This window comes from Gadus macrocephalus, chromosome 5 (genome assembly GCF_031168955.1).
Source record: "Gadus macrocephalus chromosome 5, ASM3116895v1".
Lineage (NCBI taxonomy): Eukaryota > Metazoa > Chordata > Actinopteri > Gadiformes > Gadidae > Gadus > Gadus macrocephalus.
The window spans coordinates 16,226,060-16,241,230 of record NC_082386.1 but is presented as its reverse complement, the minus strand read 5'-3'; the positions used below and the strand labels follow the sequence as shown (position 1 = coordinate 16,241,230).

Genomic DNA, 15,171 nt, shown 5'->3' with positions numbered 1-15,171 from the left:
GTGTGTGTGATAGATAGGTAAGGGTTAACAAAAACTAAACATGTGCCATTGTGGAGTGCGGAGTGTGTACTTATGCATAGTGTGTGTGTGTGTGTGTATTTGCATGCACACTAGTGCATTGGCATGGTGAAGGGCGGCTAATCTTGGGTGTGAGCTGGAGAACACCTGGGAATGTACACTGGGGTGTGTGAGAAGTGATAACACAACTGTGTGTGTGTGTGTGTGTGTGTGTGTAAAATCTGCACACCTAAAAACAAGTCAAGGCTGACCACTAACCAGATGTGGCCAAGTTACATTCTAGTGTCGCCAGTCATCTTCGGAGCTACATCTTTTTTTTTTTTCCTTCATCCACGTTGCCTCAACATGTTTAAATGGTCCCGAAATTACACGGTGGTGCTATGGATGTCAACTAAATCACACACACGTTTGTTTAATTGTTGTGTCTATAAATGCGTTTGTCTCAATATCTATTTACAGTAAGCCTGGCACCAGTAAGCGTCAGGGCATCCGTGTGTGTGTGTGTGAGATGTGTACAACCACACACACAATGAACACACATTTAAAGGGATAGGGGAAAGTGCTCGTGTCTGTGCATGCCTTTTGAGCTCAGGCCAGAGAGCCATGCAGAGTGATGGACTTATTCTGGTAGCTCAGGGGAGGGAATGTGCGGTTAAACTGGGCTTCTTGGAGCAGCCAGGCACATAATGAAGCAGAAACATGTTGAACAGTAACCTCAGGATGCACGCCTTAAACATTCCAACCACCTATTCACCCATGAACACATCCACTAGAAAAGGCTTGCCATCCGCATGCCAACCCTTTCTATGATTTTTTAGATTAAACCACGCATACACCGGCAAACAAACATTAACCACTCAATATAGGAGGAGAGTGGAGTGAAATGCGTATGAAAGGCCAATAATGTTCCAAAGATGGAATTACTTGAAATAGCTGTCATTTTTGGGATTTGTAGTTCATAAATTGTCATTTTCAAGGGTCAGCCATTAACCCAGCCACCTTCCCAAGAGGGGCTTAATACTGCCTGTCCTCATCATGTTGACGTAATGGTATTTTCAAACGTTTATGACCGACAAAAGCCAAGGCACCAAGCTGTGAGAGCAGCACTGCAGTCAGACTGCAACACAAGCCAAGGTGTGTGTGTGTGTGTGTGTGTGTGTGTGTGTGTGTGTGTGTGTGTGTGTGTGTGTGTGTGTGTGTGTGTGTGTGTGTGTGTGTGTGTGTGTGTGTGTGTGTGTGTGTGTGTGTGTGGTTACCTCATTAAATAGACCAACACGCTGAATCAGTGCTCTTAACTGGAGTGGTGTGGTAGTGTTAAGTATTTCTCATTTAAATTCCGCTTGCCATATTGCGCCCACAGCTTGCATTTTAACCATAAAATACATGTTTTTCCAACAAAAAAATGTCCATCCAGAACACATCCTTGGAACCAACATGTTGCATCAAACATGCAAACAGGGTTGCATAGTACCTTTTTGATATCGCTAATGTTTGCAATCAAAGCCAAAATAAAACGAAAAGGGGAATCCCTTTGCTGTGCCACAAGTACTGGCATCTCTCATCTCTAATGCATTCCCGTAGCTATATCTGGTACAGCCATGGTAGATGTCCACCGAGATACAAGTAAATGAAATCTGTGGCCACAACCAAACTTTTGTTTACGCAAAATGTAGCGTGACCGTATGGCAAGCTGCTGTGATTTTATACACGCAGCAAAATTCTCCTTTTTTTTCCTTTGATAGACTAACCTACTCGGCGATGGCTCAAGAGTGGCCCTTGGTGTGTCAGCCTAGTATTACTGCCAGCACACTGGAGCCTTGGAAGAGATGAACCACCCACAATTTTCTCTCCTCTTTCTGACTGTGTGTGTTGTTGCGCTCACTTGCTCACCCTCTGCCGTATCTTTTATAAACACACACTCGTACAGACTGTATACGTGTCTCTCGCTGACGCTTCGCTTGGTGTATTAATAAACACGCACACCCTCTAACACAGACTGTTATGTGTGTTGTTTTCCCTGCAGAACGGCCAGAGCACTACTGAGGATGGAGACACGCCCGCAGTCAAGGTAAGCGCGCGCACGCACGCACGCACACACACAATCCGCTCTTCATTGGGGCGTATATTAGTCATAATATTGGATAATATTGTTTGGTGTCCCTTGTGGGGACGAGCCGGCTGTGGTTTAAGGTTTTCAGTGTGATGGGCCAGATGCAACGGCTCTGGTAGCTGTTTACAATGTCCGTCTCAATCGAAGAAGAGGCCTGCCAAAGGTCACCCGTTGCATGCACTTCTCTCTGTCTGGTCAACCGGTTAACAAACGTTGTTTGTTCATTTTTTAAAGGAGAATTATTTACTTTAAAAGAAGATATACGAGTGAACAGTTTTTTTTTTTTTTTATACAATCCGTATGGTCCCCCCGCTGACCCTCAAAATATCAACAAGTGTCTCTAACTCGCCTTCGTTCTCTCTCTGATCATGGATCACAAGGGGCCTGAATGGGCCCTATTGTGCAGCTTGCCTTTTTGACTCGCATCTGGCCGGCTGGAGAAGTGGCTTGTAACCTCCAGTGGTCCACAACAAAAAATATAGATGGATAGATGTATTGTAAAGATAGATGGATGAATCATACAGGTAATCGTATTTGACATTTCTTCTTTTTTTATAAGCAGTTATGCGACATAACGGTAAACAACAAGACTAATGTTTAGGCTCCAATGTTTTCCTTACACGTGCACGTAAAGTAATTGAGTCCCAGGGAATTGCAGTATTTTTTCCTGTTAGAGGTATCGGACTTGGTGTAGCTAATTCCACTGATCCGATGTTATTTCCTCATATCGGGTCTGACTCAAACAACCTCCCCAGGTTAACAATCTGTTAACCTTGCCAGCCGGCCTACATGCAGCATGGCGTGGTGGTTGAATCCATATCTTATATACTATTCTACACCATGGACTTGAGACTGAATAGAAGGGATTAAATCAGGCACTGGGTGTTGGTGTTATCTAGAGGCGTGTCAGGACTCTTTAAATAGCATGATGAATAATAGATCACAGCATGTCCAGGGATCAGATGGTACTGATTTCAGTGAGTAGTGGTGGTGGGTGTCGCAAGTGCTATGGGGGGGGGGGTCTGCAGATATCGCTGGCTCCAGGCGGCCACCGGGCTGCTAGAGTGATCAATGCCGGCGGCGCTATTCCTCCTCTGCTGGGAATCTGATAATGCTAGTCTTGTGGTTATTAGGCAGATTGAGGTGGAGGGCTGGGATTAGCTACCACAAGGGTAGTGTTGAGCATTCAGGGTTTCAAAGCCCATAAATAGGGCCATCTATAACGATCATATTTCCAATCAATTAATCATTTCAGCGCCGGTGAAACAAGAAATGCCGTAACCGTTTAAGCTTCACATTGTGTTTCTAGGTTAAATATTAACCTAACCTATTAACGTAGGCTCCGCAACGTCTGAAATGGTCAGCCACTTGAGGATCGCCACTTTGGGCTAGAGCGGTTGGAATTCTCATGCTCTAGCCTAAAAGTCAATGGGACCAATGGAAGATGTGCGGGTTTAAATATGTGTTGATTTTGTTAAACGTTGAACGAAGGCTAATGGTAAAAAATGTATCGCGTTGTGTCTGAAGTGTCAGAGAATGTACGGCCGGCTCTGCCGTTCCTCCTATTGACTTCCATTATAACAATTATATTTTAAAAGTAGAATAGCTTAAAGTATTAAAAAAAAAATCTGGTGAGAAGAATAAAGCGGAAGGACGATAATGGTTGAGCGCCGCTTGCCGCACCCTCCTAATAATGTCTCGGCCATCTGGCCAGGCGGGTGTCACTACAGCCTTTACATTGTTAAACTGGGGTGGGTGGGGGGTTCTCGTAATGACATGGAGGGGGGCTTTTATTGGGCAGGAGAAAAGAGACCAGAGAACAAGTGGTAGGTGTATGGTCCCTGTGCCCAGGAGATAACGCCCACGGCTAATGAGCATCCCTCCCTCTCGCTCGCTCTCGCCACAGCTCGCTCTTGCTCCCGGTCATTGTCCTCTCTTCTCTCGCTGTAATTCTACTGTCACGGAGCCCCTCTTTCAAACCATCATCCTCTTGTCAGATTAGGTTCAGGTTCTGCGTACAGTACCTCTGTTTAATTTGGCCCCAGGTTTTGCAATCACATGTTTTCAGAGGGCACTTGCATATAAGGCCTAAAAAATTTTTTTGTTTGGTTCCGGTTTCCGACCGACCCTGTCAATTTATGTGCGACCCAAATTATTTTATGAGCTTTATAAAAAAAAAATATTTTTTTTTTTTTTTTGATGCAAACTATAATTACGTTTTGGTACAGCACCTCTTCATTCTGTACAAGGATGAGCGAATTTTCTCGTTTTTAAATGAAAACAACCTACCTATCATTCGCTGCCGCTGGAAAAAATAAAATAAAAAAATAAAAAGAATTCCCTACCTACCCATGACCTCAACTGACAACCAACAGGAACCAAACTTTTTTTTTTTTTAGGCCTAATGACCCAGAGTATTTGTCTGAACCTTCCTCTTGATGCATTAAAGTGTTTTACCCATGGTTAGCTAGAACGGTAATTTTAGATCAGGGGCATTGTTATTTCCAGAAGAAACACAGATCCTTTGCATGTGTGGACCTAAAAGTATTTCTTTTAACTTTTTTTCTACTTGTGAGCGCACTGAAGAATTCTGACTTTGAGTCTACACAGGTTTTAGAATTAGAATTTTATTAAGTATTTTTCCCCCAGTGTGATCATTCCAAATGCAAATGGCCCGTGCTGGTGGGATTTGAGGCTGAAGCGCTGAGCCGATTGTGTTAACATGCAGTCCCCAGAGGCCGGCTGACACTCCACCCGACAGGCCTGTGTGAGAGGATGATGTTATTCCATAATGCGCTCCCTGGGGACCCAGAGCCCCATCAGCGGGGGCTCTATGCAGACACGAGCCATTCCTCTAATCGCTCATTATACCCACATGGTTGCCTGGGATGCAAATGTGCAGATTTCATTCCTCCTGTGTAAAAGATTGTGTCAAGACATATGAAACTGAATTTTGAAAGCCCATTTTTTTTTATCTGTCCATTTGCGAACATGAACTAGCTTTTTTTATTTTTTATATTAGCTCAGGATTCTCTTTTATTTTTAACCAAAGGATTATTTGACAGTGAAATCAAGTTAATGCAATATATTCACATTCAAGTGCATCATATTCAGATACAAAATGTCCTATGTGGCAGGACTCTCAAAGCTTTAGTGGTTAAGCCTTGAGATACTAATTCAAGATCATGTTGAGCTATTAAAGTGATATTCTTTGTTTCGTTGGCTCAGAAAAAAAAGAGGCTTGTGTCAAGATCCTCTCTGACTGTGCTAAGCATACACGCGCACACAAATTGTGTGCGAGTGTGCATAATCTATAATCAAATTGTGATTATTCTACTGCCGTTGAGGTGTTTTTAGGATGCTCTGGGCTGATGGGCACTGCAGTCTTCAATTTGTAGCGAGCTCATCTTCTGGGTTTCATAATACTGTTGCTTTTGTACTACACAATCAAATGGGCCGGCTAGTCACTATTAATAAGTCACTTGTTGTACTTGCTATTCGACTTTATACCTATTATATATATTTATTCAAAAGGAATACATGAGCTAATGCCACCTACAGCAGAATAATGTATTCTTCTTTATCATAACATGGTATAATGGCAATATATAAATTCATATATAACCTTTGTTATACGAATACATGTTTGCCGTAGTGCTTGTTTCCAGCAGCCGCACTGCGCCACTTCAGATGCATATAAGGGGAAATACTGGATTGTCATTGTTTCTCGTCAAGGAACTTGACGAGAACTCGTAGAGCATCCTACATAAAAGCCACGAGAGGGGGGGATGTTGCATGTGAGATATGATTACATTGTCGAATTTTCCACTGCCAGTCGTATGAGGATGAGCCACTCGGTCCGTGTTCTCTGTATTTCTACTAAAACTGTTGTGGGAACATGGTAGCTTGACATCTGAAGTACCACTGACCACTCCAGCTCCGGATTGTCTTCTGATCACCAGCCAGCATGTGACGGTGAATAAAGAAAAAGTACCTGTATCAACATGTGTTGGTTCTGTTTGGGTATTTTTCCAGTGAGCAGGATAGTCTAGTGGACTGAACCTCTGATCTGACATGTTCTTGGTTGGAATTCAAAACCTCCCCAGTATACTTAAGCAAGATGCTTCATCCGTCCCTTCTCAACAATCATCTTCCTTTCTTGGAAGAATGAGAATGTAATGAGTGCCAAGTGTATAATTTATAAAGTATAATCGTAATAAGAGTTTTGTCTCGGAGAGAGCGAGGAAGAGGGCGAGTGTGAGATGACCTTCTCTTGTTGACCTTTGGGACGCGTGGTCGTTTCCAAAGGTTCTCTAAACCGATAAAATAACAGCTACGTACACACACACTCACACAGACAGAAATATGATAAATATATTAGCTCCACTCCCCGTATCTTCTTTATTCTCACTTAATCCATCCTTTGCAAGCCATGTGCTGCTGAATGCACTGTTGAGGTCATGCATGCAGGCTTGTATTGGTTTATGAAAAGTTCTTTCCTTGCGTTTGTGTGTTGTGAGGTGCTTCTCCAGTACACGACTCACTACATTGTTCCTCTCGGAAGCAATGAAGGCGTAGTATAGACAAATGTGTTACAGTATCTTGGTAATAATAATGATTATAATTCAAGAGGGATATGGCAGAGGACTCTCCACCGATTCACATGGCCGAATGCATTGTCCCATGGTTGTCATCGTCTGCATCGTGCTCTCTTGGCAAGGAGGGAGACAGCCTTTTTCACCGCATGTGTTTTCCGAGCTAGTTGCTTGTCTAATTATTAGTATTGGCTGGTTAGTTGCTAGGTAACTGTCAACGGCGCTAAAGGATTGAAAAAATTAAAGGCGGGTAAACACACTGTATAGCGGAAGCCAAGGGAGAGAGAAGGAAACCTGAGGCAGCAGCGAGAGGAGAGGGGAGGGGAGTGAGGGAGACTGGCCAGAAAGACTGCATGCACACAAGGATATGAGTTCAGGCCAGGGCAAGGCTTGCTGTCAACTCTCATTAACCATTATTTAACTAGCCATCTTCAGACCCAGGCTCTGTTACATGGGGAAATATGGCCAGAGTTTTGAGAGTTGTAGTCGAGTACTCAATTAGTGTATTAAGAGCTTTGGGTTATTCTTGGTCTTCTTAAGGCCATCACAGTAGGGTTAGGTTCACTCTCCACACAGCCTGCTGACACAAAGGAGAAAGAGGTTCACACTTTCCAGCACAAGCATCGCCTCTGCTCTCTACTTTCTTTACCGTTATCGTTTTGGCTTTCCTGGGATACCACAAATCTGGTTCAAGGCAAACTGGGATGTTTTTTTTCCCGTTGGTCCAAGTGAAGTTCATTATCATACCTATCTTGAGAAAGGGAGATTATTAAAGATTGATTTGGAAGACACTGTACGTCAATCAACACTCTCGGTAAACGCGTTAATGTATGTGACGGTTACGCGAGAGGCAAATCTACTTCTGTAGTCCCTGCGGGGGTGAGGCCAGAAATGGGTGTGTAACGTTTGTGTCTCCATGTTTGCTCCATGCGTGTTACAGCATGGCTTCCTGGGCTCTCCACTTTAGTTGGATCGCTCCCACCATTAACCTGCTGCTCATATTCAGGTTTTCATCTCTTATTTAACCTGGTCCAAGCTCTTTCAAAGCTCTTTATGTTCAATGCTGGAGAAAACTGTTTTCTACCTGTATTCATTTCATGAACATGTTGTGCATGCACTTTTTTTGGCTGCAGCAACAGCTGTTAATGTGTTGCATGCAGTGTATCCCCCAGCACTGTATGGTTACGATGGCCGCCTTAACAACAATAGGGCCCCGCCTTGACTACCAATGTTTAAAAAATGTATATAAATATATATATATTTTTTTAATATATATTTATGCATTAACAAAGTACAAAACTCTTGTAGGGTAAGGAGACATACTTCCATCAGGTACATTGAATAAAGTTAAATAATGCATTGGTAATACAGTTCAATACTTGTGCCTTAAAGCTTTTTGAATGGAATTGAAATGGCAGCCCCCCACTCCTCGACCACCGCGACTCAGACATGTCCAGGGGGAAACACTGGTTGCATGTTAATTTTCTTCCCTGAATATATGCGTACAATGATGCAGTTTAAACATCATGCATGCAGCTTTTTGTTCCAGCTTCTACTTGTCAAGATGGGTTCAGTCAGTGGCTGCAAACCCAACCAGTTTGATCCGAGGGATCTTTCGACTGATCAGTTGACGGCTTCCTTATCCGTCCCAGAGGGAAGATGAAGGTGTGCATATCCGATCATGTAACCTATCATTGTTAGCTGCAGATCAATCCATTAAACCCTGGCTAGCTAAATAAATGTTGTTGTTCTGGACACCAGAGGTTTGCAGCATTGACTACTCCTGGCTGGGGGGTGTCCTTGCTTTTGCTCACGGTGGAGTGCATTCCCTTACCGCCGTTGCCATAGCAAACAACAAGGTGCTCTCTGGACCTGTGGACCAGACGGTTCCCACTTCCTTCCCATGCATGCCATACGATGCTCCACTCTCTTGTTATGAATCTGTGAGCTTCACCGCAGTTTCACCTGGCTCAATAAGGTTAAAGAAATACCACAAATCCTTCCTAACTGGAAACCGGGGTAACATTTCTGCCAAGTCAATCCAGCTCGTGCCCATCTCCTGTCAGATCCTACCGCTTCCTTAAACAACCTCTGGTCTGGAAAGTGTCAAACACCAACCCCCCCCCCCCCCCAACACACACACGCACCGTGTAGATTTCAAATTCCTTCTCCTACTATCTTGCAACAGAGTGTGAAATGGGTCCTACAGTACTATACCTTACCTCAGCCTGCTGTGAAAAGCCTGTGCTAACAGAGTAATGGGACATACATCGGAATACCGCACCACTGAACACTGAACATTCCACTGCAGGGTTTAGGAAGGGAGGGCCTCATTTAGTGGAGAGCAAGGGTACTGCTGGCGGGATGGTGGAGGGCGAGAGGAAATGCAGCATTTGGCGACCAGATCGTCTCTGGTTTCAGCATGTCGTACTATGGTTTTTGTATATAGGCCTCTGATTTTAGCTTGTAGGATAGCAGCCTTTATGCATCACCGCACCGGTGTTCAAGCTCTCATTGGAAACACGACACACTGCTGCTGCTTTAAATTTGTGGGGGTACTTAAAATGATCATAAGACTAAAATGGTGGTTGGCACACTGTGCAACGTTTCAATTAAATTGCACTGCAGCACCAGCACTATTCACTAGCATGCGAAGAAATGGACGGAGAAAACAGGAAAGGTTCAAGTATATAACCGGAGCAGCCCGTTATAAGTAGGTGGGGCTTTTTATATTGGAGAAGCGTGAATAGTCGACTTGTGTGGAAAGAGAATTTCGTGGCACTGGCGGTAGAAAAAAATACCCGTTACTTGAACCGGTAGTCTCTTTCCAACAAGGCTAACATTTTCTACAAACCTTTTCATTTGGTGGCATCCTGACGAAATTGGTTCCGCACCTTTTCACACATCGTTCAAAACCGAACAATACAAGCATGACCCGAACCCTGAAGAGCAAATCAATATATATTACTTGAACACATCCATCACCTGTTAACATTGTCAGTGTGTCTCTACCTGGATCGTTGTAGTGCTGTGTCTTGCTGAGGATTAATACAACGTGTGGCACTGGATTACGAAAACGATAAATTACTGCCACTTTGTTTTCACCCTTGATTTCTGTTGGTCATGTGTTATGCTTCTGTCTTGGCTATGCTACATTTTTTGTTGATTAGGGTTTCATAGACGGTGCACAACATGGCGTACATCCTATTTAATTTGTACACTGAAATAAGTAACTGCTGGGGGAATTTTGCTCTTTATTTTTTTTCCTATCAGAAAAATGTCACCACCAAGAAATATATCACAAGAAAACGTATCACAAAGGCAAACTGTCCGTTTGACGTGGACATGTAAATTCCTGTTTGCAATTGATATGAACAGATCAATATCATATTTTGATGACGAAAGCCTTGTTGAAGATAGTTGCAACAAGATCCCAACATTATTGCAGATATGTCTGCCTTTTTAAATCTGGCCTCCTTGTGCCTCCTGGGTTTTTTTTTTGTACACACACAGACTCACACACTGTCACTTAGAGGTGCTGTTCATCTCTCTCTCGGTCTGTCTCTTGCTGCTCATTCATCTTCACACTTGTAGCACCTCTCCATCGGACCAGCTTTCCTCCTGCACTCAATGGAGGTCCTTTGAATAAATACATCAGTACTCGTTGAAACGGTGAGATTCATTCATTATGCTGCTTCAATCTGTAAGGAGGACCAGCGCTGCAGTTGACGACAAAGACATTGTCGAGGAGGTTAGATCAGTGATGTGTTTCGTATTGGAGAATGAAGGGGATGCAAATGACACAGAACTAATAGACCTTGGTCTTGTGGTTCGTATATTAACACATTTGTGCCATTGCTCTTTGTGTGGTTATCCAAATGGCGTCCAGTGTTTCCCACAGACCAAGGACCAATGTGTGGTGCGGGGGGGGGCGGGGGGCGGGGCGGCGTAGTATCATATATATATATATATATATATATATATATATATATATATATATATATATATATATATATATATATATATATATATATATATATATATATATATATATATATATATATATATATATATATATATATATATATATATATATATATATATATATACGCCTCAATCGGTTCGGAATAGAATCCAATGCAGAATAGAATAGGTGGTGTAGTCCGCTATAAATACTTATTACGATTAGTTACTTGGAGCAGCTGCAGTAGTTCGCAATTGGTCCACAATTAAAAAAAAATAAATAATAATAATAATAATAATTAAAAAAAAAAAAAAAAAGACAATCAATTCGTGGCGCTCAATGTTGATTCTGTGTCGCCGCGCCACACAATGGTCTATGTATGGGAAACACTGGCGTCATATGCTTTACAGTTGCTTAATAATGGTGGAACAGGCCAGGGGCAGTTATTTTTGATGCTGCTGAATTTTGGATTAATTTCATCAGTGCCATGGTCCTGAGCCTCGTTCTTCATTCTCCGCTTGAATGATGTACTGCTTAAGTGCTAATGAAGCAACAACTTCCTCAAGACTGCAGGGGTTCCGCACCCAGCTGATTGATTAAGGTAGCGTACATCTCACAAAGCTCACGGTAGCCTGCATCTCACAAGAAAGGGCTTTCTTTGAATCTGTGAGATCTTTAAATCATTATGCCTTACTGTTGAGACAGGGACTACGAGCATAAGGTGCTGACATTTAAAGTGTCTCTTTTCTCATTCCCTCCTTATCTCTTATTTACTCTGTAGAGAGGGGGTCCCCTCTCTCTTTTCTCCCTTACTTGCTCTATTTGCTCTTTCCGTATATTCTCCTTCCCTCTATATGGGTCTCTCTGCATTATACCCGGAGGGGCTGTATGTGTGTACGGAAATGTCAGAGTCCGCCCCTCTGTAGTTTACCCTGCCAGGACCCTAGAGTAAAGTGTCGGAGAGCCGGAGAATTCACAACGAGTGAGTGGGCGTGTTACCGATGTGTGGGTGACGTTCCTAACTGCCGGGAAACCCGGGAGCACGGAGTGTAGTAGCTTGGTGCTTTTCTCGCCTGTGTTTTGCGTTCCTCTCTGCTTTCCACTGTTTTGTTGATATCGCGGGTACATCTGATTTGATATCGGCCCAAAAAGTGTCTGTGTTCAGAGTTGGAAGCCTGATCAACATGACGTAAACTAGACACTGCGACTGCCGCGGCATACTTATTGCATCAAGGCCTACCTCCTACAAGCTCTACTCAGGTGCCACCCCTCGCCTAAAGGGGCTTTCAAACCGCCTACACTCAAACCAGCTGCCTTTATCCGGCCACTCCTTTGCCTCTTGACTTACCTGTTCGGCAGAAAAGTTGCATTGAATCATACCCTGAAAAAATACTGCCAACTATACGGTACGTTCTCCGCTTGTGTGAGTTGGTGGCGCTAGTCTCGTGGCACTGGTGCTAGCAGCACATAACCAGCGAATCAGCGTAATCAGCGTCAGTGTGCTAGCAGCACACAACTAATCAAGAGTGTCCGATTGGTCAAATCCTAACCTGTCATTGCTGACCACACAGAACAGATTTGTTCCCGAACTCGTCCGAGTCTCCCCAAAAGTTTCAGATGGCCAATGGTTGGGCCAGTGTGTAGCAGCCTTGGTGGCGTATCTCCATTATGTGTGAACATGTCTGATGCGTCTTGTCTCCTGCTGTGTGTTGCGTGTTTGAAAGGGAAACTCTGGGTCATCTCCGGACACTTTTATTCTCCGGAGAAGATCCGGAAGTTCATGTGTGAAAGGTGTTTAAATCACATTTTTGAAATGGATTTTAACTTTTATTCTGTTAGATAATGTGTATTCAATTCATTATAAAAGAAAATAATTTGAAGGAATTTTCATTGTAAAACCTTGACTTTGTTGAACTTTGCAGGCTAAGTTAACCGAAAGAAACTGGCCTTGTTCCTTTCAGACTTTCAAACATTTCAGTACAGACGATAGTAAGCCAAGAGTTTTGGCTTACTTTTCTTAATGATTATAAAATATAGTGCTGTTCTTCTTCACACACAGTTCCGATCAATGCATCAATTGCCCTGCTCGATTATTAATGATTCGTACAGCTATTGAATACCTTTTTTAAATTGGAAAAATAACTGCGTTTCTGGCACAGTGCACACAAACTTAAACACATCGTGACTAACCGTATTCACTGCGTTCTGACAGACTTTAGCCCTTACATTGTACCTAATTTGCCATCGTCATTCATCTCTGCAAATGCACATGCAAGCATAGCCACACCCACTTGCATGCATCAACGCATGCACGCACGCATGCACGCACGCATGCATGCACGCATGCATGCACATGGAAGGTATAAAGGAGGAAAGGCAGAGAGGTGGGAAGGTCCTCCTTGGCTCCCTTTTTATGAATCACGTCCTAGACCTTCTCTTGTTTATAACTCTTATTGTAGTTGTAACATGGTGTTTGCTTCGGCTGAAAGCGCAATTTCCTGAGGGATTAATAAAGTTCCTATCTATCTCTCTTCCGTTCTCGCCGCGGCCCTGTTCTCTTCTCCTTCTGCATTCTCTCCATCGTGTTCTCCCGAGGTCTAATCCGTCATCCTGTCCTGTAGTCCTGATAAAGCCAAGCTGTTTAACCATTTGCTAAGCAGGCCGTCCTTGAACCACATTATTTTGGTGTCTGTGAGATGCCTCATACAGTCACGTTTGTCTCTGAGTCATTGGCTAGTCATTGTTATTGTTAGCTACATTAGCCTCTTTAGCAAACCAGTTAGAAAACAAACACAACTTTAGATTGTATTGCATGCACAGCAAGACAATGCATGCAATGCAAAAATTGGTGACTGGATTAAAGCAGCAATGTAATCAAGTGTGTAAGAGCTTTTAGGACATTAAAACGACCAACGTGGCACAAATGCAAAGAAACTACATCTCACTATGGGTATAGCAATCTTTGTTTGTCGAATCGTACGGTCAACCTCACTGAACTCGGTGGAGCCTCAGAATCTCGAGATATGACGACCAAAGGGGGCGTGCCTCGGTGAAATGTCACAAGAAAGCTGGGAGATTTCCCACTTTGCAACTAGTGCGGGTGGTGTACGAGGCTTCTCGAGCACACCATTTGTTTCCTTCTGTTCTTTCTCGCTCCGTCCGGTTTTTGAGAGGGCCACTTTCTTAGATCCTTGTCAGGGCAACTGGCGTGTGTTGTCTTTTCAAAAGTTCAGCTTTTTTTTTCTTGGGATGTTTTATGTTTCAGTGGAATTGAATGACACACGACTGGTTGGTCTATCTGTTCCACGAGAAGTCATGAGGTTCTCCTGCCTGTGTTGCCTCCAATTGGCAGTTTAACTAGTGGTGTCATGGAAAATACACTTACTTACAACAGCTAACCAGGTGAACCTTAACCCGATGGAAAATAAGCCCACAATCTTCCCTGCACTTGTTCAATGCTGCCCACTGTCTGTGTGGAAGGGCTTTAGGAACGAATTTCTGGAGTCGAATATTAGTAGTAAAAATAGTAGACAAAATTTGACAAAATTTGAATTTAATGTAAAACGAATGAAGAATGATATTCAAATGGGATAATGGCAGAGTGTGAGCTTGAGTGTGGTTTTATTAAGTCACCTTGATAAAATGCTTGATGGGGAAAAGATGCAGCATGAATATGTATATATTAGGAGGGTGAGTGTCAATAACCCATTAACAGTGAGTGTATGTCATCACCCAAACCTGATTTGCAATGCGTGAGTGGTCTTGAGATGTCTTTCTATCACATGGACATACACAAAGCACAAGTGGATGGTTTACAGCCTAGTAATTACCCAGCCTGCCACTGAGGTGGGACAGGCCTGTAAATCTCTTGCTCCTATTGTGCAATATAAGACTCGCTCACTCACACACAGACATCATTTTATTGTAAGTCTGTCTGAACAGGCTTGTATGCTGAGACCACAAAGGCTCTGCAAGAGCTGTGTACATTGGCCCTCTCCGGTGGAAGGGAGCGGTCCTGCGATACTTATTACAACCAGGAACTGCTCTCTCGCTGCATTATGTACCACCACCACAGGCACAGTATATTGTTGTCGATTCTCGCGTGTTTGAGGAGCCACCTGGCTATTGAAACTCATCAAAGCTCAAAGTACACCAAGTTATTGGTGTATAAACCTGTATTCAATGGGTGGGTTGGTGGGTTGGTTGGCGAACCCGTTAAAACATCTTCAATAACGCCCTCATGAGAAGCCCGCTATAGTATGGCAGACTTGTTAAGTGAGATACTTAATTCATCTGTGCATCCCCCTCCTTCTCCTCTTACCACCATCCATCCATCACTTTGCTGGGCCTTGTTGTCATGGTTACTGCATCCGCAGCGTCCCTCGGTCCTCAACGAGTGATGGTGCATGCGCTGGCCGCGTTCCCATTTATCTTGCTGTCCATGCGGTCGCTCATTCATGTCGAATGCACACCAACAGTTCATT

General features: G+C 43.4%; 1 protein-coding gene across 2 annotated transcripts in view; it reads left to right on the top strand.

The window, feature by feature from the left end:
- The window catches only part of rps6ka1 (ribosomal protein S6 kinase a, polypeptide 1), a 45,653-nt gene that overhangs the window by 8,416 nt on the left and 22,066 nt on the right, over positions 1-15,171 (top strand). For both annotated transcript variants that reach the window (XM_060052774.1, XM_060052776.1), the window contains exon 2: positions 2,042-2,086. In XM_060052774.1, coding sequence (XP_059908757.1) covers positions 2,042-2,086 — 45 coding nt within the window. The remainder of the gene's footprint in view (positions 1-2,041; positions 2,087-15,171) is intronic.